Source organism: Giraffa tippelskirchi, chromosome 5 (assembly GCF_054371585.1).
Source record: "Giraffa tippelskirchi isolate mGirTip1 chromosome 5, T2T-mGirTip1v1.2.pri, whole genome shotgun sequence".
Lineage (NCBI taxonomy): Eukaryota > Metazoa > Chordata > Mammalia > Artiodactyla > Giraffidae > Giraffa > Giraffa tippelskirchi.
In genome coordinates, this window is record NC_137279.1 from 107,779,099 (window position 1) to 107,805,290 (window position 26,192).

Sequence of the window (26,192 nt, forward strand, 5' to 3'; positions counted from 1 at the left end):
GGAGTACAGAATGAGCAGGGCAAAGGCTAATAAAGTTTTGCGAAGCGAACGCACAGGTCATAGCAAACACCCTCTTCCAACAACACAAGAGAAGACTCTACACATGGACATCACCAGATAGTCGACACCGAAATCAGACTGATTATATTCTTTGCAGCCAAAGATGGAGAAGCTCTATACAGTCAGCAAAAACAAGACTGGGAGCGGACTATGGCTCAGGTCACGAACTCCTTATTGCCAAATTCAGACTTAAATTGAAGAAAGTAGGGAAAACCACTAGACCATTTAGGTATGACCTAAATCAAATTCCTTACAATTATACAGTGGAAGTGAGAAATCGATTTAAGGGACTGGATCTGATAGACAGAGTGCCTGACAAACTATGGATGGAGGTTTGTGACACTGTACAGGAGACAGGGATCAAGACCATCCCCAAGAAAAAGAAATGCAAAAAAGGAAAATGGCTGTCGGAGGAGGCCTTACAAATAGCTGGGAAAAGAAGAGAAGCCAAAAGCAAAGGAGAAAAGGAAAGATATACACATCTGAATGCAGAGTTCCAAAGAATAGCAAGGAGAGATACGAAAGCCTTCCTCAGCGATCAATGCAAAGAAATAGAGGAAAACAACAGAATGGGAAAGACTAGAGATCTCTTCAAGAAAGTTAGAGATACCAAGGGAACAGTTCATGCAAAGATGGGCTCCACAAAGGACAGAAATGGTATAGACCTAACAGAAGTAGGAGATATTAAGAAGAGGTGGCAAGAATACACAGAAGAACTGTACAAAAAAAGATCTTCATGACCTAGACAATCACGATGGCGTGATCACTCACCTAGAGCCAGACATCCTGGAATGTGAAGTCAAGTGGGCCTTAGGAACCATCACTACTAACAAAGCTAGTGGAGGTGGTGGAATCCCAGCTGAGCAATTTCAAATCCTAAAAGATGATGCTGTGAAAGTGCTGCACTCAATATGCCAGTAAATTTGGAAAATTCAGCAGTGACCACGGGACCTGAAAAGGTCAGTTTTCATTCCAATCCCAAAGAAATGCAATGCCAAAGAATGCTCGAACTACCACACAATTGCACTTATCTCACACGCTAATAAACTAATGCTCAAAATTCTCCAAGCCAGGCTTTAGCAGTATGGGAACTATGAAATTCCTGATGTTCAAGCTGGTTTTAGAAAAGGCAGAGGAACCAGAGATCAAATTGCCAACATCCGCTGGATCCTCAAAAAAGTAAGAGAGTTCCATAAAAACATCTACTTCTGCTTTATTTACTTTGCCAAAGCTTTTGACTGTGTGCACTCACAACAAACTGTGGAAAATTGTAAAAGAGATGTGAATACCAGACCACTTGCCTCTTGACAAATATGTATGCAGGTCCAGAAGCAATAGTTAGAGCTGGATATGGTACAACAGACTGCTTCCAAATCGGGAAAGGAGTATGTCAAGGGTATATATTGTCACCCCGCTTATTTAACTTATATGCAGAGTACATCATGCAAAATGCCAGGCTGGATGAAGCACAAGCTGGCATCAAGACTGCTGAGAGAAATACCAATAACTTCAGATATGCAGATGACACCACACTTATGGCAGAAAGTGAAGAACTAAACAGCCTCTTGATGAAAGTGAAAGAGGAGAGTGAAAAAGCTTGCTTAAAGCTCAACATTCAGAAAACTAAGATCATGGCATCCAGTCCCATCACTTCATGGCAAACAGATGGGGAAACAGTGGAAACAGTGACAGACTATTTTGGGGGGCTCCAAAATCACTGCAGATGGTGACTGAAATTAAAAGATGCTTGCTCCTTGGAAGAAAAGCTATAACCAACCTAGACAGCATATTAAAAAGCACAGACATTGCTTTGTCAACAAAGGTCCGTCTAGTCAAAGGTATGGTTTTCCCAGTAGTCATGTATGGATGTGAGAGTTGGACTATAAAGAAAGCTGAGCGCAGAAGAATTGATGCTTTTGAACTGTGATGTTGGAGAAGACTCTTGAGAGTCCCTTGGACTGCAAAGAGATCCAACCAGTCCATCCTAAAGGAGATCAATCCTGAATATTCATTGGAAGGACTGACGTTGAAGATGAAACTCCAATACTTTGGCCACCTGATGCGAAGAACCAACTCATCAGAAAAGACCCTGATGCTGGGAAAGATTGAAGGTGGGAGGAGAAGGGGACGAGAGAGGATGAGATGGCTGGATGGCATCACTGACACGATGGAGATAAGTTTGAGCAGCCTCCAGGAGTTGGTGATGGACAGTGAAGCCTGTTGTGCTGAAGTCCATGGGGTCACAAAGAGTTGGACACGACTGAGCGACTGAACTGAACTGAAACAGAGCTGATCCAAGACACAAACAAAATTGGGGGCTTTTAACACTCTTCAGCAACTGATAAAATTATAAGGCGAAAGTCAGCAAAAATGTATAAAATGTGAACAACACAACTAGAGTTAATTGACATTTGCGGTACACCAACAATAGCATAACATACACTTGCTTCAAGCACCTATAGATCATCCCCAAGACAGACCATACCCTGGGCCATAAAGCAAACCTCAACAAATTTAAAAGAATAAATTTATATGGACTGAATGTTTTTATCCCCCCAAAATTCATATATCAAGGCCTTAACCCACAATGTGGTATGGTGGGGCCAAAGGAGGTGCAGCCTTTGAGAAATAATTGGGTTTGGATGAGGTCATGAAGTTGAATCCCTTATGATGGTACTGGTACCCTTATAAGGAGATGAAGTAACCAGAGTTCTCTCTCAGCCATGTGAAGACACATCAAGAAGGCTACTGTCTACAAGCCAGGAAATGGGCCCTGAACAGAACTTTATCATGCTGGTACCTTGATCTCAGACTGAGAGCCTCCAGAACTGTGAGAAATAATATTTATTATCTAAGCTTTTCAGTCTATGGTGTTTCTGTTAATAGTATCCCACAGATAAATATAGAAATCATAAAGATTGTGTTCTCTGATTATAATGTAATTAAACTAGAAATCAGTAACAGAGAGACAACAGGAAAATCTTTGAACACGTGAAAATTTAAAACAAACTTCTAAATAATCAATGGGTCAAAGAAGAAATCTCAAAGAAATATAAAACTATAAGAATTGAATGAAAACAAAAACACAGTATATCAAAATATATGGGACATAGCCAAAGCAGTACTAGGAGAGAAATTTATAATGCTAAATACTTATATTAGGCAAAAGGGGAGAGTGATTTCAGCAAAATTGGAGAACAGGCATTTTTACCACTCTCCTCAACAAGAACACAGATTTTGACAATCATCCATAGATGAGAATACCTCTGTGGAAGTTCTGGAGTCCAAAAGAGAAGTTCTAGCACACCAATAAAGCAAAAAAAAAAAAAAAAATTCCAGATTGAACACACTGAAGAAGAGAAACGGTTTCATTTTATCCATGTCACCCCCTTTCCCAGACAAGAATACTGGAGTGGGTTACCATTAGCCTGCCAGGCTATAGTCCATGGGGTCATAAAAAGTCAGACATGACTTAGCAAGTAAACAGTACTCCCTCTCCCAAGACAGTACAGCACAGTGGCAAGATAGAACCTGTCAGTCAGCCATTTGTCCCATGCAGGAAAGGGAGACCATGAGAGTAAGCACCTAGCTTTCCCAACTATGCAAAACACTGCCAAATATTTGCAAACCATATATCTGATAAAAGGTTAGTATAAAAAATATAAAGAATCCATACAGTTCAATAGCAAAAAAAAAAGAAATCCAACTTAAAAACAGGAAAAGGACTTGAGTAGACATTTTTCCAAAGAAGATATATAAATGGCCAACAGGTATATGAAAAGATGTTCAACATCAGGGAACTGCAAATCAAAACCACAATTATATATACTACCTCATGCCTGTTAAAATGACTATCATCAAACAAAACAAGAGAGAAATGCTGACAAGGATGAAAAGAAAAAAATAACCCTGTGCACTATAGGTGGGAATGCAAGTTGGTTTAGCCACTATCAAAAACAATATAAAGATTCGTCAAAAAGTTAAAAATAGACTACCACACAAGCTAGAATCTACTTCTGAGACTATCATCCAAAGGAAGTTAAATCACTATGTTGAAAAAATATCTGCACCCACATGTAGCATTATTCACAACACCCAAGACATGGAAACAACCTAAGCCTCCATAGATGAAGAAATGGATAAAGAAAGTGCTGTGTGTGTGTGTGTGTGTGTGTGTGTGTGTGTGTGTGCATATATAAAATATTCCACTGTAAAATATGTACACAGTGAGACATTATTCAGCCATAAGAATAAGGAATTCCTTCCATTTGTGACAACATGGATAGACACTGAAAGTATTATGCTAAGTGAAATAAAGACAAATATGAGATCACTTATAAGTAGAATCTTAACAAGCAAAACATAGTAATTCACAGAATATGTAGGATATTAAAAAACAAAACATAACTAAATTCACAGAAAGGGGTCTAAGATATGTGGTTACTAATGCATAGGTTGGGGAGATGGGGAAGAGGATAAAGCTGGTCAAAAGCTACAAAATTCCATTTATAAGACAAATAAGTACTAGGGATATAAAGTATAACATGATGACTATCGTTAACTATTGTCTGGTACATTTTAAAGTTGCAAAGAGAGTAAATCCTAAGAGCTCTCATCACAAAGAAAAATCTTTTTTTTTTTTTCTTCATCTTTATGAGATGACTGATGTTAACTAAACTTACTGTGGTAATCTTTTTAAATATATATAAGTTAAATCATGCTGTACACCTTAAACTTATACAATACTATCAATTATATCTCAATTAAACTGAAAAAGAAACTAGAAAAAAGGTCATTAGGCATCAGTTCAGTTCAGTCGCTCTGTCATGTCTGACTCTTTGCAACCCCATGAATCGCAGCATGCCAGGCCTCCCTGTCCATCACCAACTCCCAGAGTTTACCCAAACCCATGTCCATCGAGTCAGTGATGCCATCCAACCATCTCATCCTCTGTCATCCCCTTCTCCTCCTGTCCCCAATCCTTCCCAGCATTAGGCATACTTCAATACAAGTATTATTCCTCTTTTACTGAAACAGTAGGATAAAGATTAAGTATGTATTTTATATCACAGGTGAAGTGAAAGCCACTTTATCATTTCTTTAACAAACATTCGTTAAAAACAGAAAATTTTCAAAGCACTGTACTCAAGTAAAGGAAAGACAAGGAAAGACAAAGATAAATAGACATAACCCTACCCCTTGAGGAACCTGAAATATAATGGAGCAGAGAGTGACAAAACTATTTTAATATAAGAACAAAACACCAGGACTTCCCTGGTAGTCTAGTGGTTAAGAATCTGCTTTTCAATGTAGGGGACACAAGTTTGATCCCTGATCCAGGGAACTAAGATTCTACATGGCTTGAGGCAACTAAGCCGGTGCACCGCAACTACTGAGCCTGTATTTTTGGAGCCCAACTGCTACAACCAGAAAGAAGCCAGCACACCGCAACTACAGACACCCAAGCACTTCCAAGTATGATTCTTCATGCTGCAACCAAGACTCAATGTAGCCTAATAAATATATAAATAAACATTTTCTTAAAACAAAATACTATGAGAATACTTATATACAGTAAGCTCACCTTTGCAACATGAAAGATACGTGAAATTTTTCATAGGTGGAGAAAGTAAGAAAGGAATTAAATGCAGGGAACAGTGAACAAACACACAGAGATTTGAAACTGAAAGTGCACATTAGCTAGGCATGTTGCAGAGTAATTAGGAAATAGGATTTCGAATCATGCAAAATAAACCTAGATTTGAATTCTAAGTCATTCCATTGTGTTTTCTTATGTGACCCTGAATAAATAACCTAACCTCTGTAAAAATGCAGACAACAGGCTGGTCCGATGGTAGTGGGTTACCAGAACTTACTAACGTTAGTGTCACTAAAGTTAGTATATAACCCCCCACTGCTAAATTTGACTGGCTTTTAAAAAAGAAAAAAAAAAATGCAGACAATAATAAGTATTGTTTAATAGCACTGTTATAAGGATTAAACTAGATATAAGTAGGTTACTCGGCACAGTGTGATGTTATAAAGAAAGAAAAGAAAGTATTTGTCATTTTACCGTGTGAGTAAATTCCAAAACACAACAAAATCTTGTGTGCACCAGGACCCAGGAGAAAGGAGCAGAGGCCCCACAAGACTGAGCCAGACTTGCCTGTGAGTGTCCAGGAGTCTCCAGCAGAGGTGTGGGTCGACAGCTGCCTGTCGCAGGGTCAGGGGCACTGACTACAACAGTCACGGGAGCCGGGCCTGCTGGCTTAAGTCCTTTTGAAGGAGGTCGCCATTACCCCACCATAGTTTGGCCTCAGGACAAACTATAGGGAGGGAACACAGCCTGATTCATCAGCAGAAAATTGGATTAAAGATTTACTGAGCATGGCCCTGTGCACCAGAGCAATACCTAGTTTTACCCACAGCCAGTGCCTCCTACCAGGAAGTTTCCACAAGCTTCTTATCCTCATCCATCAGAGGGCAGACACTAATCACAAAAACTAACCAAATGAATCACATGGATCACAATCTTGTCTGACACAATGAAACTATGAGCCATGCCATGTAGGGCCACCCAAGACGGACAGGTCATGGTTAGAGTTCTGACAAAACGTGGTCCACTGGAGAAGGGAATGGAAAGCCACTTTAGCATTCTTGTCTTGAGAACCCCCATGAACAGTATGAAAAGGCAAAAAGATATGACACTAAAAGATGAACTCCCTAGGTTGGTAGGTGGCCAATATGCTACTGGAGAGGAGCAGAGAAATAGCTCCAGACGGAATGAAGAGGCTGCCCTAGGAGCAGGGCTGGCTGGGACTCTGGGCCCAGGTCCTGGACCTCCCTTGCCCTTCCCAGCACATGCTGAGGCTCGGCCCGGGTCTTACACAAGCCCTTGGCCTCCTGCATGTGGAAGAGGTAGAAGGCACCTGCCCCCAGCACCAGTCCTACATTGGGGGTCCAGAGCAGTAGAGCAGCTTCACTGATCCATCCTCCAGCTGCCAGGGCACACAGCAGCGCCAGGAGAAGCAGCCCTAGACCAACTGCATAGCTGGCCATGCTGGCCCACCAGTGAGCTTGAGCCATGCCCTGGTGCACTTCTGCCCAGGCCTCCCTTAGCACACTGGTCAATGGTGACCTCTCTGCTGGTCCATGGGTAGGGCTGGGCTTGTGATGAGGGGGCTGTGTCTCACACACAGAGTAGCCATCAGGTCCTCATGATCAGAGAAGGGGGGGCAGCTGTAAGGGTCATGGCCTGTAGTAGTTTTCAGAGTCTTACAGGAGCTGTATAGCCCAGACACTGCCTTATAAAGTACACAGTCGATGCAGATGCCCAAGGGAAATGGCCCCAGCTCCTGTTGCTTGATGTAGCAGTTTTTGGGTACCATTGTACAGCCTTCTTCAGAACTCTTGAAGTCTCGGGTCTCCAGATAGACATCATGCAGCCCGGTCCACTCCTTCAGCAGCCGGCAGCCCAGGTCCTTTGGGTGCAAGTTGAGGTCCCCACACAAGAGAACCACATCAGCCTTCTTGGATGTGTGGACACTGGATGAACTGGGGCCAGTTCCCAAGCTTGGGCCACACGATGTGCTAGGTAGACGTCTTTCTGTCGATTGTACTCAGCATGGAGGTGGGTCACGTAGGCATTGAGCACCAATCCACTTAGATGGAGTACCAGCAGCCCCACAGCCTTCCCACAGAACCAGTCACAATGATGGATCATGTAGGGGTAGCCATTGAGGGTGAAGACATGCTGGGTGAATTCCTGGATTGGGTGTTTGGAGAAGACACAGAGACCACTGCCAATGATGCCGCTCCTGAAGTAGTGTGCAGCTGGGTAGGTGGGCAACAGCTTCTGTCTCAAGTCTGTCTCAAGTTCTGGAAGTCCTGTTCACTCCACACCTCCTCCAGCAGAGCTAGGTCGAAGCTCTCCATGTTTATAAAGTCTCCCAGGCGCTTCACGCGATCGGCGCGATGCTTGCTCTGGTAGGGAATGCCCCAGCAGTTGAGGTTAAAGACCCTCAGTCGCAGGATGAAGTTGGGCTTCATGGAGGGGACGCTCGGCAGTGCGGGACGGTTCCGCCTCCAGAGCGACGGCCGCAGCGGGTACACGGGCGGGCGGCGCTCCTCCCGGGGCACTGCGTACAGGTGGCCGCCCGGCTCCCGCGCTCCCCGGAAGGCCGCGGCGCCCTAATGCACGCGCCTGGGGGCCCAATCTGGCGGCACGCCAACCCGGAAAGGCGCTCTGCCGTGAAGTCTGGCGCTGACCGGAGGCAACGGCCGCACTGGAGGACCCTGGGCGGGGGCAGAGGGATCCCAGAGGCGGGGACGGGGGTGGGGGGGGCGCTCTCAGAGGAGGTTCTGGGGAGCGGCGAACCGGACTGAGGCACGCGGGACGTGGGCTCCGCGTTCCTTTTCTCCGAAGCTCGTCCCTGGTGGCGGCCGCCTACGGGTCCTCTCCCGCCTCTCCCTAGGTTGGTAGGTGGCCAATATGCTACTGGAGAGGAGCAGAGAAATAGCTCCAGACGGAATGAAGAGGCTGAGCCAATGAAGAGGCAAAACGCCCAGGTGTGGATGTCTGGTGGTGAAAGTAAAGTCCAATGCTATAAAGAACAATATTGCATAGGAATGTGTAATGTTAGGTTCATGAATCAAAGTAAATTGGAAGTGGTCAAACAGGAGACGACAAGCGTGAATATTGACATTTTAGGACTCGGTATACTAAAATGGACTGGAATGGGTGAATTTAATTCAGATGCCCATTATATCTACTACTGCAGGCAATAATACCTTAGAAGAAAAGGAGTAGCCATCACAGTCAACAAAAGGGTCCGAAATGCAGTACTTGGATGCAATCTCAAAAACAAAAAAATGATCTGTTTGTTTCCATGGCAAACCATTCAATATCATAGTAATCCAAGTCTATGGCCAGACCAGTAATGCTGAAGAAGCTGAAGTTGAACGGTTCTGTGAAGACCTCCAAGACCTTCTAGAATTAACACCAAAATAAAAAGATGTCCTTTTCATCATAGGGGACTGGAATGCAAAAGCAGGAAGTCAAGAGATACCTGGAGTAACAGGCAAGTTTGGCCTTGGAGTACAAAATAAGGCAGGGCAATGGCTAACAAAGAGTTCTGCCAAGAGAACAGATTGGTCATAACAAACACCCTCTTCCACCAATACAAAAGATGACTCTACACCAGATGGTCAATACCCAGATCAGATTATATTCTTTGCAGCCAAAGATGGAGAAGCTCTATACAGTCACCAAAAACAAGACTGGGAGCTGACTATGGTTCAGATCACGAACTCCTTATTCTCCAATTCAGACTTAAATTGAAGAAAGTACTGAAAACCACTAGACCATTCAGGTATGATCTAAATCAAATCCCTTAAAATTATACAGTGGAAGTGACAAATAGATTCCAGGGATAAGACCTGACAGAGTACCTGAAGAACTATGGACAGAGTTTCATGACATTGTACAGGAGGTAGTGATCAAAACCATCCACAAGAAAAAGAAATACAAAAAGGCAAAACGGCTGTCTGAGGAGGCCTTACAAATAGCTGAGAAAAGAAGAGAAGCAGAAGGCAAAGGAGAAAAGGAAAGATACACCCATTTGAATGCAGAGTTCCAAAGAATAGCAAGGAGAGGTAAGAAAGCCTTCCTCAGTGATCAGTGCAAAGAAATAGAGGAAAACAATAGAATGGAAAAGACTAGAAATCTCTTCAAGAAGATTAGAGATACCAAGGGAACATTTCATACAAAGATGGGCACAATTAAGGACGGAAATGGTATGGATCTAACAGAAGTAAGAAAGATATTAAGAAGAGGTGGCAAGAATATACATAAGAACTATACCAAAAAGATCTTAATGACCCAGATAACCATGATGGTGTGATCACTCACCTAGAGCCAGACATCCTGGAGTGCAAAGTCAACAGGGCCTTAGGAAGCATCACTACAAACAAAGCTAGTAGAGATAATGGAATCCCAGCTGAGCTATTTCAAATCCTAAAAGATGATGCTGCACTCAGTATGCCAGCAAATATGGAACACTCAGCAGTGGTCACAGGATTGGAAAAGGTCAGTTTTTAGTCCAATCCCAAAGAAGAGCAATGCCAAACAATGTTCAAACTACTGCACAATTGCACCCATTTCACATACCAGCAAAGTAATGCTCAAAATTATCCAAGCCAGGCTTCCATAGTACGTGAACCAAGAACTTCCAGATGTACAAGCTGGATTTAGAAAAGGCAGAGGAACTATAGATCAAATTACCAAAATCTGTTGGATCATAGAAAAAGCAAGAGAGTTACAGAAAAATATCTACTTCTGCTTCATTGACGATGCTAAAGCCTTTTACTGTATGGGTCACAACAAACTGTGGAAAATTCTTCAAGAGATGGGAATAGCAGACCACTTTACTGCCTCCTGAGAAATCTGTATGCAAGTCAAGAAGCAATAGCTAGAACTGGACATGGAACAATGGACTGGTTCCAAACTGGGAAAGGAGTACATCAAGGCTGTGTACTGTCACCCTGCTTATTTAACTTATATGTAGAGTACATCATGTGAAATGTCAGACTGGATGAAGCACAAGCTGGAATCAAGATTGCCAGGAGAAATATCAGTAACCTCAGATATGCAGATGACACCACCCTCATGGCAGAAAGTGAAGAGGAACTAAAGAGCCCCTTGATGAAGGTGAAAGAGAAGAGGGGAAAAGCTGGCTTAAGACTCAATATTTTAAAACAAAAATCACGGCATCTGGTCCCATCACTTCATGGCAAATAGATGGTAAGACAATGGAAACAGTGGGAGACTTTATTTTCTTGGGCTCCAAAATCATTACAGATGGTGACTGCAGCCATGAAATTAAAAGATGCTTACTCCTTGGGAGAAAAGCTATGACAAACACAGACAGCGTATTAAAAAGCAGAGACATTACTTCACCAACAAAGGTCCGTCTAGTCAAAGCTATGGTTTTTCCAGTAGTCATGTATGGATGTGAGAGTTGGCCATAAAGAGGCTGAACGTTGAAGAATTGATGCTTTTGAGCTATGGTGTCTGAGAAGACATCTTGAGAGTCCCTTGGACTGCAAGGAAATCAAACCAGTCAATCCTAAAGGAAATCAGCTCTGAATATTCATTAGAAGGACTGATGCTGAAGCTGAAGATCTAATACTTTGGCCAACTGATACAAAGAACTGACTCATTGGAAAAGACCTTGATGCTGGGAAAAATTGAAGGCAGGAGAGAAAGGGGACAACAGAGGATGAGATGGTTGGATGACATCACTGACTCAATGGACATGAGTTTGAGAAAGCTCCAGGAGATGGTGAAGGACAGGAAAGCCTGACATGCTGCAGCCCATGGGATCACAAAGAGTCGGACACAACTGAGCAACTGAACAACACCAAATACAAATACAGGCATTATTTTTTCCTGAAATACAATCAATAGCTAAAAAACACATACAAATACATAAGCACTTTTAATATATGAAATATCATTCAAATATTTATATCTAAAAGCATGCCTACTCAAAGTAATCCTATATTTATATGCTTAATCTAAAAAAATAGAATATGCTAAATACTTCTGAAAAAAAGCTAATGGGGAAAAATAATACTTTTAATCCATATGTAAACTTCTCCTATTATTTTCTAATATGATATGTTTATAAAACTTAAGTTATACCTAAAATCCAAAATTACTCTATATTGTTACAAAACCTACTTTTTCTTCTCTTTCTGTTTCAAGGTGTTTCTTAACAGACCAAAGTTCATTTCTGAGATTGGATAGTTCAGTCTCCTAAAGAAAAAGGAACATGAAATTTATAAGTGTACACATATAGTTCTTAAGATAATGAAAATGCAAACTAATATTTTAAAACTTTAGTTTTACAGAAAAATGAATTCACTCATAAAAGATATACACTTTTTAAAAGCTTACTGATATTAAGGCTGTTAGATGAACATAACCAAAGGTTTCATTTCAACAAATTTTGTGTAAGTTCAGTTCAGTCGCTCAGTCATGTCTGACTCTTTGCGACCCCATGAATCTCAGCACACCAGGCCTCCCTGTCCATCACCAACTCCCGAAGTTTACCCAAACCCATGTCCATCAAGTCGGTGATGCCATCCAACCAGCTCATCCTCTGTCGTCCCCTTCTCCTCCTGCCCCCAATCCTTCCCAGCATTAGCATCTTTTCCAATGAGTCAACTCTTAGCATGAGGTGGCCAAAGTATTGGAGTTTCAGCTTCAACATCAGTCCTGCCAATGAACATTGAGTACTGGTCTCCTTTAGGATGGACTGGTTGGATCTCCTTGCAGTCCAAGGGACTCTCAAGAGTCTTCTCCAACACCACAGTTCAAAAGCATCAATTCTGCAGCACTCAGCTTTCTTCACTGTCCAACTCTCACATCCATACATGACCACTGGAAAAACCATAGCCTTGATTAGATGGACCTTTGTTGGCAAAGTAATGTCTCTGCTTTTCAATATGCTGTCTAAGTTGGTCATAACCTTCCTTCCAAGGAGTAACCGTCTTTTAATTTCATGACTGCAATCACCATCTGCAGTGATTTTGGAGCCCAAAAAAATGAAGTCTGACACTGTTTCCACTGTTTCCCCATCTATTTCCCATGAAGTGATGGGACCAGATGCCATGATCTTAGTTTTCTGAACGTTGAGCTTTAAGCCAACTTTTTCACTCTCCCCTTTCACTTTCATCAAGAGGCTCTTTAGTTCTTCTTCGCTTTCTGCCATTAGGGTGGTGTCATCTGCATATCGGAGGTTATTGATATTTCTCCCAGCATTCTTGATTCCAGCTTGTGTTTCTTCCAGCCCAGCGTTTCTCATGATGTACTCTGCATATAAGTTAAATAAGCAAGGTGACAATATACAGCCTTGACGTACTCCTTTTCCTATTTGGAACCAGTCTGTTGTTCCATGTCCAGTTCTAACTGTTGTTTCCTGACCTGCATACAGGTTTCTCAAGTGACAAGTCAGATGGTCTGGTATTCCCATCTCTTTCAGAATTTTCCACAGTTTATTGTGATCCACACAGTCAAAGGCTTTGGCATAGTCAATAAAGCAGAAATAGATGTTTTTCTGGAACTCTCTTGCTTTTTCGATGATCCAGTGGATGTCGGCAATTTGATCTCTGGTTCCTCTGCCTTTTCTAAAACCAGCTTGAACATCTGGAAGTTCATGGTTCATGTATTGCTGAAGCCTGGCTTGGAGAATTTTGAGCATTACTTTACTAGCGTGTGAGATGAGGGCAATTGTGCGGTAGTTTGAGCATTCTTTGGCATTGCCTTTCTTTGGGATTGGAATGAAAACTGACCTTTTCCAGTCCTGTGGCCACTACTGAGTTTTCCAGATTTGCTGGCATATTGAGTGCAGTACTTTCAAGCATCATCTTTCAGGATTTAAAATAGCTCAACTGGAATTCCATCACCTCCACTAGCTTTGTTCGTAGTGATGCTTTCTAAGGCCCACTTGACTTCACGTTCCAGGATGTCTGGCTCTAGGTGAGTGATCACACCATCGTGATTATCTGGGTCATGAAGATCTTTTTTGTATAGTTCTTCTGTGTATTCTTGCCACCTCTTCTTAATATCTTCTGCTTCTGTTAGGTCTATACCATTTCTGTCCTTTATGGAGCCTATCTTTGCATGAACTGTTCCCTTAGTATCTCTAATTTTCTTGAAGAGATCTCTAGTCTTTCCCATTCTGTTGTTTTCCTCTATTTCTTTGCATTGATCGCTAAGGAAGGCTTTCTTTTCTCTCCTTGCTATTCTTTGGAACTCTGCATTCAAATGGGAATATCTTTCCTTTTCTCCTTTGCTTTTGGCTTCTCTTCTTTTCCCAGCTATTTGTAAGTCCTCCTCAGACAGCCATTTTGCTTTTTTGCATTTCTTTTCCATGAGGATGGTCTTGATCCCTGTCTTCTGTACAATGTCACAAACCCCTGTCCATAGTTCATCCGGCACTCTGTCTGTCAGATCTAGTCCCTTAAATCTATTTGTCACTTCCACTGTATAATCATAAGGGATTTGATTTAGGTCATACATGAATGATCTAGTGGTTTTCCCTACTTTCTTCAATTTAAGACTGAATTTGGCAATAAGGAGTTCATGATCTGAGCCACAGTCTGCTCCTGGTCTTGTTTTGGCTGATTGTATAGAGCTTCTCCATCTTTGGCTGCAAAGAATATAATCAGTCTGATTTCGGTGTCAACCATCTGGTGATGTCCATGTTTAGAGTCTTCTCTTGTGTTGTTGGAAGAGGGTGTTTGCTATATTTTGTATAATTTTGTATAGTTTGCTCTAAAGAAATATTTAACACTATGTATATCTCTTCTTCTCATCCTCTCCCAATCTATCCCACTCCTCTTTTCCAAACCTCAATCAGAGCTCAAACTTATTTGTAATTGGAATTTATAACTTTTCACTTGAAAAAAAGAGATTATTCTACAATTTCAAAAAAATTAGAAAACTTTCTACTTGTAAGATCTATAACATCCCTTTCAGATCTATGGTTATTTGATTCTATGGTTCAAAAATTATGGTTTATATAAAAATTGGCTTCTACTGCTATTTGTTCTCACCAAAGATGCTTTCATTGATGAGTGTTCTTGTTCTTTGCTCTTATAAAGTCCTAATTCTGAGTCTCTTTCTTCAACAATTTTATCATATTGGTGCTATATTAAAAAGAGAGAACATTTTAGATGTATTAGAAGTTCAAAAGCTTATGTTTTAATAACACTGGTATCCTAATGCATTTAATATTTACAAAAATGATGTTTATGAATTCAGTAATATATATTTGAGCATATTTTTAAATTTTTTAAATTACATTTTTAAATGTTAACAATAAAAACAATAAAACATAGATAACGGTCTTAGAAATACCCAAGAGCAAAAAATAATTTTTTTAAATTAGGAATAATGAATTTCATAATTTTAAAAAAACATTAGAAACACAAGGACCTCTTAGAAAAACTGCTGATTCCAGATCTTGGGCAGGGAATACAAGATGAGTCTTAAATATTTTGTTGTAGCAGAAAGTAAGAAAGCTATCACAGATTATTAGGGTCAAGTCAAAAGGACCTGCCATCCAGTTTGAAGAGGTTCCCACTGGCCAAAGTTGGGACAATTTAAGTATCAATAAGGATAAAAACTGTACTGGATTAAGACATACTAAAATTGCTTACATCTATAAGTTCACAATATTATTTAAAATATTTCAATTTCTCATAAGTTACTTCATAATAATATACTAGCAACAACTTATAAAGATTAATTGATAGGTATAGCCTACTTCCTATCCAAATCCTGAAGAGTATAAGATTTAATTCCCTAAGAGAATGATTACTTTAAAACAACAGTAAAAAGTAGAGCACACTCACAAACACAACTAACATAGTTTTACATCTATTTATCATTGTTTAGTATGTGTTGGACACAGATAGAGGATACAAATATTATATTTATTTATTTAAGCACATATACTAGGTATGTATTTAAATAAAAATAAGATGGAAAATTCTGCAAGAGACTACTATGAAAACTGAGAAGAAGGAGTGGTTATATCTATCCAGAAGATGATGAGGAAGGACTTCTTCAAGGAAGTGACACTTAGGCTCAGCTTCAGGTAGTAAAGATTCGGAAAAATGAGAGATCAAGGGTATTTCAGCTATAACTAGACACTGTTGTCTAGACAATTTTCTCTAACAAATCAGAATACTATATTTTACCATTTTATGCATAAATATTGCTAAAATTGATAATTTTAATTATAAAAAGGGAAAAAATTACCTTATGTTTTTCCATAAGTGCTACCATTTCAGCTATTTTATGTTGACATCGTATATCAATTTCTTTCTGTAATTTTACTGCTTCATCAGCTACTACTTTTGCTTTTGCAACCTATGAAATAGATTTAAAGTTTTTTAAAATTAATGCCCAAAAAGCAAATTTAACTCAAATGTTAAATTTAAGTTAAAATGAAGAAGTCAAACACCAGGAAATTAGGAAACCGAAGTAAAAAATGCACTACTGTTTTGGTTTATTTTAGTTAGGGTCTTCTATCAAGTGAGATGACAGTATAACACTGTAAAGGTCATTTAATCTTTTCAAAATAGTTATATACTACTCAATACTTAAATACTTAGCATAATAATACTTTTAGTTTCTATTTTAAACAACTAATTAATCGTCCCTTATATAATTTACTAAATCTTCTGAAGAATCATAATGTTAAAAGTAAGAATTATTACTTTTCTCTTAAAATGTTAACGTACAAATATATGGTTTTAGTATAACAAGTTCTCAAACATATTTAGGTTTTCCTACCTCTCCCAAAAGATTTTCTTCTAATAGCTTTTTGTCCTCAATTTCTTTCTGATAGCTGTCAGTCATTTGTTTAAATTTTTGTTTGGCACCTTCTAGTTCTATCTCTAATTTACTGACCTTTGAACAAAGAAAATAGAATGAACATTAGTAAATGCTGTGGATTACTTGAAGAAACCACATTCATTTTGTGGTTTTGTGACTCTCAGAAGATGATTTATTTATAATATATTACAGTTGGATCATTTTCCTTACAGTTTTCATATGGGGAGATGTGCTTTATTTTTCACAAAGTCTATCTTTTCCCCTAAAATACATAGTTTTGACAAGTAATATCCTAAAAGCAGGCATATTTTTATTTTTTTAATTTTTCAATGATATTTAAATTATTTAGTCTCTGTTGTTTTATTACAATAAGTAACTATTCCATTTGGACAGAACACCCATGTGATTCAAAGAAAAAGCATTAAAAAAAAAAAAAGAAGGTTTATTGTGATATAACTTATATGCAAAAAACCCCCACATATTTAATGTGGAAATCCAGCTGAGCTGGATATTAATGGAGTTCCAACTTAGCTATTTAAAATCCTAAAAGATGATACTGTTGAAGTGCTGCACTCAATATGCTAGCAAATATGGAACACTCAGCAGTGGCCATGGGACTGGAAAAGGTCATTTTTCATTCCAATTCCTAAGAAAGGCATCGCCAAAGAATGTTCAAACTACCATACAACTGTACTCATTTCACATGCTAGCAAGGTAATATTCAAAATCCTTCAAGTGAGGCTTCAGCAGTACATGAACCGAGAACTTCCAGATGTACAAGCTGGATTTAGAAAAGGCAAAGGAACCAGAGATCCAATTGCCAACATCCATTAGATCATAGAAAAAGCAAGGGAATTCCAGGAAAACATCTACTCCTGCTTCACTGACTACACTGAAGCCTTTGACTGTGTGGATTACAACAAACTGTAGAAAAATCTTAAAGAGATGGGAATACCAGACCACCTTAACTGTCTCCTGAGAAACCTGTATGCAGGTCAAGAAGGAACAGAATGGACATGTAACAACCAAGGGAATGGTTCAAAATTGGGAAAGGAGTACAACAAGGCTGTATACTGCCACCCTGTTGATTTAACTTACATGCAGAGTACATCATATGAAATGCTAGGCTGGATGAATCATAAGCTGCAGTCTGGACTGGAAGGAGAAATAACAACCTCAGATAGGCAGATAATACCATTCTAATGGCAGAAAGTGAAGAACTAAGGAGCCTCTTGCTGAGGGTGAAAGAGGAGAGGGAAAAAGCTGGCTTAAAACTCAACATTCAAAAAGTTAAGATCATGGCATCTGGTCCCATCACTTCATGGCAAATAGATGGGGAGACAACGGAAATAGTGACAGATTTTATTTTCTTGGGCTCCAAAATTACTGCACATAGTGACTGCAGCCATGAAATTCAAAGACACATGCTCTTTATAAGAAAAGTTATCACAAACCTAGATAGCATACTAAAAAACGGAAATATCACTTTGCCAACAAAGGTCCATATAGTCAAAGCTATAGTTTTTCCAGCAGTCATGTACAGATGCGAGAGTTGGACCACAAAAAAGGCTGAGCGTTGAAGAACTGATGCTTTTGAATTGTGGTGCTGGGCAATACAGCACACACACTCCCTTGGACTGCAAGGAGATCAAACCAGTTAATCCTAAAGGAACTCAACTCTGAATATTCATTGGAAGGACCAATGCTGAAACTGAAGTTCCAATACTTTGGCCACCTGATGAGAAGATACAACTTACTAGAAAAGACCCTGACGCTGGGAAAGATTGAGGGCAGGAAGAGAAGGGATTGACAATGGACATGAGTTTGAGCAAACTGCGGGAGAAAGCCAAGGACAGGGAAGCCTGGCAAGCTGCATTCCATGGGGTTAGAAAGAGTCAAACATGACTTAGTGACTAATCAACAACATTTAATGTATACAGTTTGATGAGTTTGGACATATGCATGCATTAATGAAATTACCACCAAAATCAAGATGATAGACATACCCATCACCTTCAAAAGTTTCCTTCTGTCCCTTTTTTTTCCATAAGAACATTTACATTAAGAGTCTACCCTCTTAACAAATTTTAAAGTAAACAATACAGAATTGTTGACTAGAAGCATTATGTAATACAGCAGATCTCTAAAACTATATTATTGTGCATAACTGAAGTGAAGTGTTAATAGCTCAGTTGTGTCTGACTCTTTGCAACCCCATGGACTTCAGCCCACCAGGCTCCTCTGTCCACAGAGTTCTCCAGGCAAGAATACTGGAGTGGGTTGCCATGCCCTTCTCCAGGTGATCTTCCAAACCCAGGGATCAAACCTGGGTATCCCACATTGCAGGCAGTTTCTTTACCATCTGGGCCACCAGGGAAGCCATAACTGAAATTTACACAAATTGAAGAACAATTCCCCATTTCCCCCTCCCGCCAGTCCCTGGAATTTCTGCTTTCATGTGATTGACTATTTTAAGTATCATGCAGTATTTGTTCTTCAGTGACTGGCTTTTGTTGCTGAATTGGAAGTATTCTTTATATATTCTGGATATTAGATCATTACCAACTACATGATTTGCAAATATTTCTCCAGTTCTGTGGGTTGTCTTTTCACTCTCTTATGGTGTCCTTTGATCTTTTGATAGTGTTCTCTTGAACATTATAAATAGAGCAAAAAGATTCAATGCAATCTCTATCAACATTCCAACTGCCTTTTTGTCAGAACAAATTGATCCTAAAATTTACAAGAAATTCCCAGGGACCCTGAAGAGCCAGAACAATCTTGGAAAAGAAGATTGTTGGAAGACACATAATCCCCATTTTAAAACTCACTACACAAAGCTACAATAATCAAAACAATGTGGTACTGACATAAGGTAAACATATGGATCAATGTCTAACCCTTATGGCAGAAAGTGAAGAAGAACTAAAGAGCCTCTTGATGAAAGTGAAAGAAGAGAGTGAAAAAGTTGTCTTAAAACTCAACATTCAGAAAACTAAGATCATGGCAGCCAGTCCCATCACTTCATGGCAAATAGATGGAGAAACAGTGGAAGCAGTGGCTGACTTTATTTTTCTGGGCTCCAAAATCACTTCAGATGGTGACTACAGCCATGAAATTAAAAGATGCTTACTCCTTGGAAGGAAAGTTATGACCAACCTAGACAGCGTATTAAAAGCAGAGACATTACTTTAAAAACAAAGGTCCGCCTAGTCAAGGCTATGGTTTTTCCAGTAGTCATGTATGCATGTGAGAGTTGGACTATAAAGAAAGCTGAGCACTGAAGAAGTGATGCTTTTGAACTGTGGTGTTGGAGAAGACTCTTGAGATTCCCTTGGACTGCAAGGAGATCTAACCATTCCATCCTAAAGGAGATCAGTCCTGGGTGTTCATTGGAAGGACTGATGCTGAAGCTGAAACTCCAGTACTTTGGCCACCTGATGCGAAGAGCTGACTCATTTGAAAAGACCATGATGCTGGGAAAGATTGAGGCCAGGAGGAGAAGGAGGCGACAGAGGATGAGATGGTTGGATGGCATCACCGACTCAATTGACATGAGTCTAGGTAAACTCCAGGAGTTGGTGATGGACAGGGAGGCCTGGCGTGCCGCAGTCCATGGGGTCAAAAAGAGTCGGACATGACTGAGCGACTGAACTGAACTGTTCACAGGAAGTCCAGAAATAAACCCATCGTCATACAACTATGGTCAACTTATTTTCAATAGAGTGACAAGACAATTCAATGGAGAAAGGATAGTCTCTAACAAATGCTCCTGAGACAAATAATTAGTACATGAAAAAGAATAAAGAATGAACCTCAGGCCACATTACAAAAAATAACTCAAAACAGATTTAAATGTAATAGCTAAAACTAAAAACACTTAGAAGAAAATGGGAGCTAAAATTCATGATAATAGATTTGGCAATGGATCTTTAGATATGACACTAAAAACACAAACAACTAAAGAAAAACAGTTAAAATGGGTTTCATCAAAGACATATTCTTAATGAGATTGTCTATAAAGAATCAACATAAAAAAAAGAATCAACATGTCAATTTCCATTGTTTCCATATATTTTGTATAAATATTTACTAATATAATAATTACCAAAAGAGGACCTTTAAGTAGCACTCACTCTGCGGAATCACACAGTGCCTTAGGACTGAATTAGAATTGAGAAAGGGGTAGAGGACAGGAGGAATAGTAATTTAAAGATGAAACACCCTGTGTTCTATACCCATGATATAACTACCAACTTTAAAGGACAGGACATTATCAATATTGATAAAGGCTTCTGAGTGCCTCTCTTCATTAGTTTTCCCTTCCACCTTCTCAAGTGTAACAAAGATTCTTAATTTAATATTCTTCATTCCTCTCCTCTTTTTTATAGCTTTATTGCATAATTATGTATCAGTATTTCAGAGTTTTTGTTTCAGAACTCTATATAAATGTTTTCATAGTATGTATATTTTTTCTGTCTTGCATTTTACACTCAGCAATAGGTTTTACATATTTATGTGAATATAGTCCTTCATTTTCTCTGCAGAGTAGTGTTCCATTGTATGAATATACTATGGTTTACTTGTGTACTCAAGTGTTCATGGACACTGAATTGTATCCAACTTGGGAGTTAATCACTCCATGGGAAATAGATGGGGAAACAGTGGAAACAGTGTCAGACTTTATTTTTTTGGGCTCCAGAATCACTGCTGATGGTGACTGCAGCCATGAAATTAAAAGACGCTTACTCCTTGGAAGGAAGGTTATGGCCAACCTAGATAGCATATTTAAAAGCAGAGACATTACTTTGCCAACAAAAGTCCGTCTAGTCAAGGCTATGGTTTTTCCAGTGGTCACGTATGGATGTGAGAGTTGGACGGTGAAGAAAGCTGAGCGCCGCAGAATTGATGCTTTTGAACTGTGGTGTTGGAGAAGACTCTTGAGAGTCCCTTGGACTGCAAGGAGATCCAATCAATCCATCCTAAAAGAGATCAATCCTGGGTGTTCATTGGAAGGTCTGATGTTGAAGCTGAAACTCCAATACTTTGGCCACCTCACGCGAAGGGTTGACTCATTGGAAAAGACCCTAATGCTGGGTAGGATTGGGGGCGGGAGGAGAAGGGGACGACAGAGGATGAGATGGTTGGATGGCATCACCGACTCGATGAACATGGGTTTGGGTAGACTCCGGGAGTTGGTGATGGACAGAGAGGGCTGGCGTGCTGCAGTTCATGGGGTCGCAAGGAGTCGGACACGACTGAGCGACTGAACTGAACTGGGAGTTAATACACACAGTAATGGTGTTAATGTTCTCAAAAACGTCTCCTGGTACAAGTCTATAAATTTCTTTACACCCAGAACTGAAATTGCAGGTTGCCTGTTCAACTTTACAAGATAACAACACTGTGTTCTAAAGTACATGTACCAATTTAAACTCCTAGCAATCATGTGTCAGTATGTAGATCAATTCGGACAGAACCAGAATTTTCACATAAATGGTATATTGTTAAAATCACATTTTCTAATAGCTTGTTATACATGTTTAATACTAGTAATTATTTCCATGTAATGACTGTATATCTAACATCCTTAATAAACACACTCAATACTTGTATTAACTCATCTGGAGATTTTTATAGATTTTCTACATATGCCGCTCCTATATAAAATCAACTGAATCTGCTCTGTTTTGTTAAGATTTTTTTTTTTTTATTTTATAAATTTATTTATTTTAGTTGGGGGCTAATTACTTTACAATATTGCAATAGTTTTTGCCATACATTGACATGAATCAGCCATGGGTTTACATGTGTTCCCCTTCCTGGACCCCCCACCCACCTCCCTCCCCATCCCATCCCTCTGGGTCATCCCATTGCCCCGGCCCTGAGCCCTTGTCTCATGCATCGAACATGGAATGGTGTTCTGTTTCACATACGATAATATACATGTTTCAATGCTATTCTCCCAGAACGTCCCACCCTCACCTTCTCCCTCAGAGTCCATAAAATTGTTCCATGCATCTGTGTCTCTTATTCTGACTCGCATATAGGGTTATCGTTACCATCTTTCAAATTCCATATATATGCATTAGTATACTGTATTGTTGTTTTTCTTTCTGGCTTACTTCACTCTGTATAATGGGCTCCAGTTTCATCCATCTCAGTAGAACCGATTCAAATGTATTTTTTTTAATGGCTGAGTAATATTCCATTGTGTATATGTACCACAGCTTCCTTATCCATTCGTCTGCTGATGGACATCTAGGTTGCTTCCATGTCCTGGCTATTGTAAACAGTGCTGCGATGAACATTGGGGTACACGTGTCTCTTTCAATTCTGGTTTCCTCGGTGTATATGCCCAGCAGTGGGATTGCTGGGTCATATGGCAGTTCTATTCCCAGTTTTTTAAGGAATCTCCACACTGTTCTCCATAGTGGCTGTACTAGTTTGCATTCTCGCTGACTCAATCTCTTTTAGGACTATTCAGCCGAATTATTTTTTCTTGACATTGTTTTGGTGAATCTATTTCACTTTAACTTTTTCAAATACATCGGCATAATAATGTTCATAGTAAAGGTATTAACTTTAAACTTTAAAAAATACATGCCATAATTTCTAGATTAATAGAACTTTGGCTAGAGGACATACTCTGTGTGATTTCAAGCCTTTGAATTTTATTGTCTTATACGTGATCATTTTTGTTAACTGAGTGTTCTTGAAGAGTATGTTTCCTTCACTTTTTGACCTAAAAAATCTCCTTATTTCTCCAACACACTTAAAAGAGAGATATGCTGGAGACATAATTCAAGGTTGACATTTTCTCTGTACTTGAGAATATTATTTCACTGTTTTCTAACTTACATTGTTGCTTGTTGGAATGTCCATGGTAAATTTATTGTCATTCTTTCATTGGTGATCTCTCACTTTTCTCCAGCTACTTTTAAGACCTATCTATGTCTAATATTTATATATTAAGTCTAGTTCTGGATTTATCCTAATTTTTCCTTCTTGGTGTATATCAATCTCCCTATATCTGTGAATTCATCAAATCTAACTGTTCTCAGTATTTACTGCCTCTCTCCAATTCTTTCCTTCTTCCTGGGCAATACAAAAACTGTTATAAAAACAAACTCATTAAATTAAGTGGCAATAATAAGAACATGATACCATACAAGTTGGGCTTCCCAGCTGGCACTAGTGGTAAAGAACCTGCCTGCCAATGCATGAGACGTAAGAGACATTGGTTCGATTCCTGAGTTGGGAAGATCCCCTGGAAAAAGGCATGGCAACCCACTCTAGTATTCTTGCCTGGAAAATCCCACAGAGGAGCCTGGAGGGCTACAATCCAAAGTGTCACAAAAAGTCAGACATGACTGAAGCAAATTAGCATGCATGCATGCACCATATAAGTTAGACATGAGAGATAAAGGAGATTTATGTATTCCGAAGCTAAAATGTATCAGTAAAAAGGACAAAAATTATGAACTACAGCTATATGCTGTTTATAAAAGACACATCTAAAATAAAGGCACAGAAAGCACAATAGTGAATAGGCTGCTAAAAATACAACACTGTACATCAACTATACACCAATAAAATTTTTAAATAAATAAATGAACACCATTCAAACACTAAACACTAAGAAGAAAATTGGTATAATTATAACCATAAAACAGAAAAATTACTCTCTAAGGCAAGAGAATATTACTACATAAAGGGAGTGTCTTTATTATGGAAAAAAAGTTCTATTATATGTAGAAAAAAAGACACTCCCTTATCTATGCAGTAGTATAGCACAGACAGAAGTGGTAAAGAAAATAATGGGCAAGCTATACACAGACTAAAATAAATGTTGGATTCTGACTTAAAGCCTGCCATCAGATGAGGCTATACAATTGAAGTACATTAACTCACTTGCCACTATAAACCCTGCCACCAGATGCAGCTTAATTATCACTTGCCACTCACTGATAGGATTTTTATACGAATCTGCAAGTAACTGATTTATTATGGTCTCTATGCAGTCAAACCTCTCTGCTAATAGCAATCTGTATTTGCAGCTGATCCCCAGTGCTAACATACCTCAGCTCCACCTCAAATCATCAGGCATTAGATTCTCATAAGGAGCATGCAACCTAGATCCCTCAGTACACACAGTTCACAGTAGGGTTTGTACTCCTATGAGAATCTAATGCCTCCACTGATTTGACAGGAGGCAGAGCTCAGGAGGCAATAAGATTGATGGGGAGTGGGTATAAATACAGATGAAGCTTTGGTCACTTGCCTGTCACTCATCTGTTTTGTGGCCTGGTTCCTAATAGGCCATGAACCAGTACCAGTCCATGGCCCGGGGATTGGGGACCCCCGGCTTAAATGATTTTACCACAGCTAAACCAAAGATGTGTATTCTATTACAACTAAAATAACTGCTACAATACAAAGGGCTTTGTTGCTGTGGTTCAGTCACTAAGTCATGTCCGACTCTTTGTAACCTCATCAGCACACCAGGCCCTCCTGTCCTTCACTATCCTTCACTGCCCTGGGCTTCCCAGGTAGCATTAGTGGTAAAGAACCTGCCTGCCAATACAGGAGACGTAAGAGATGTGGGTTTGATCCCTGAGTCAGGAAGATCCTCTGGAGAAGGGCATGACAGCCCACTCCAGTATTCTTGCCTGGAGAATCCCATGGACAGAGTAGCCTGGCAGTCTACATTTCATAGGATCACAGAGTCAGACATGACTGAAGTGACTTAGCACACACGCAAAGGGCTTAAATTTCTAAATTCTCATCTATGTACTAGTATTTTTAAAACAAAAATAAAGATTCCAAATACCTTTATCTCATAAACATTCAGTTGCTTGCTCTCCGCTGTACTCTTTTTTTTAAAGGCCTTATTCTGTTAGAAGTAAAAAATTAAGAACTATGTTTAATATCAAAGTGATTCAAACCTATACTTTCACTGACTTAGACTAAAACTACTAAAGTAAAGGAAAGCATTATTCTCTAAAACTGCAGTGAATATAAAGGGTTTTTTTAAAAAAAGTAATTTGATGTTGAGAATCAGTACATACCTCCTGCTGGAGTTCTTCAATAAACTTGCTTTTATTTTCAACCTGTTTCCTCAAATTGTTACACTAAAAAATGAAGAGAAATTAGAATTATTTTATTCAATATTCCAGTCAAAATAAATACTTTCAAACTAACAAAAATACTAACATAGAGATTACTTCAAAAAGTATGTCATTAGGACTTCCCTGATGGTGTCTTGGTTAAGAATCCACCTGCCAATATAGGGGACATGGGTTCAATCTCTGGTCTGGGAAGATGCCACATGCTGTGGAACAACCAAGCCTGTGCGCCACAATTACTGAGCCCACACTCTAGAGCCCATGCGCAACTACTGAGCTACCCTGCTGCAAGTACTGAAGCCCATGAGCCTAGAACCCATGCTCTACAAGAAAACCCACTGCAACGAGAAGCCCATGCACTTCAACAAAGTGTAGCCCCCATTCACCACAACTAAAGAAAGCCCACGCACAGCAACAAAGACCTAGCGCTGCTGCTGCTGCTGCTGCTGTTAAGTCACTTCAGTCGTGTCTGACTCTGTGCGACCCCACAGACGGCAGCCCACCAGGCTCCTCCATCCATGGGATTTTCCAGGCAAGAGTACTGGAGTGGGGTGCCATTGCCTTCTCCGAGACATAGGGCAGTCAAAACTAAA

The 26,192-nt window shown here is 39.7% G+C and overlaps 1 protein-coding gene and 1 pseudogene across 7 annotated transcripts in view; both read right to left on the reverse strand.

Moving 5' to 3' along the window:
• SYCP1 (synaptonemal complex protein 1) overlaps window positions 1-26,192 on the reverse strand; it is a 125,341-nt gene that overhangs the window by 19,592 nt on the left and 79,557 nt on the right. For 5 of the 6 annotated variants that reach the window (XM_081493333.1, XM_081493332.1, XM_081493331.1 and 2 more), the window contains 6 exons: window positions 25,543-25,605; window positions 25,305-25,367; window positions 16,430-16,546; window positions 15,893-16,003; window positions 14,683-14,775; window positions 11,804-11,878 (listed from right to left, as the gene is read on the reverse strand). In XM_081493333.1, the coding sequence (XP_081349459.1) occupies window positions 11,804-11,878; window positions 14,683-14,775; window positions 15,893-16,003; window positions 16,430-16,546; window positions 25,305-25,367; window positions 25,543-25,605 (522 nt within the window). The remainder of the gene's footprint in view (window positions 1-11,803; window positions 11,879-14,682; window positions 14,776-15,892; window positions 16,004-16,429; window positions 16,547-25,304; window positions 25,368-25,542; window positions 25,606-26,192) is intronic. The other variant, XM_081493334.1, reaches the window with a different exon arrangement.
• On the reverse strand, window positions 4,697-11,433 carry LOC145507252 (sphingomyelin phosphodiesterase 2 pseudogene; annotated as a pseudogene). The gene has a single exon (XR_014054723.1). The product of XR_014054723.1 is annotated as a sphingomyelin phosphodiesterase 2 pseudogene (transcript).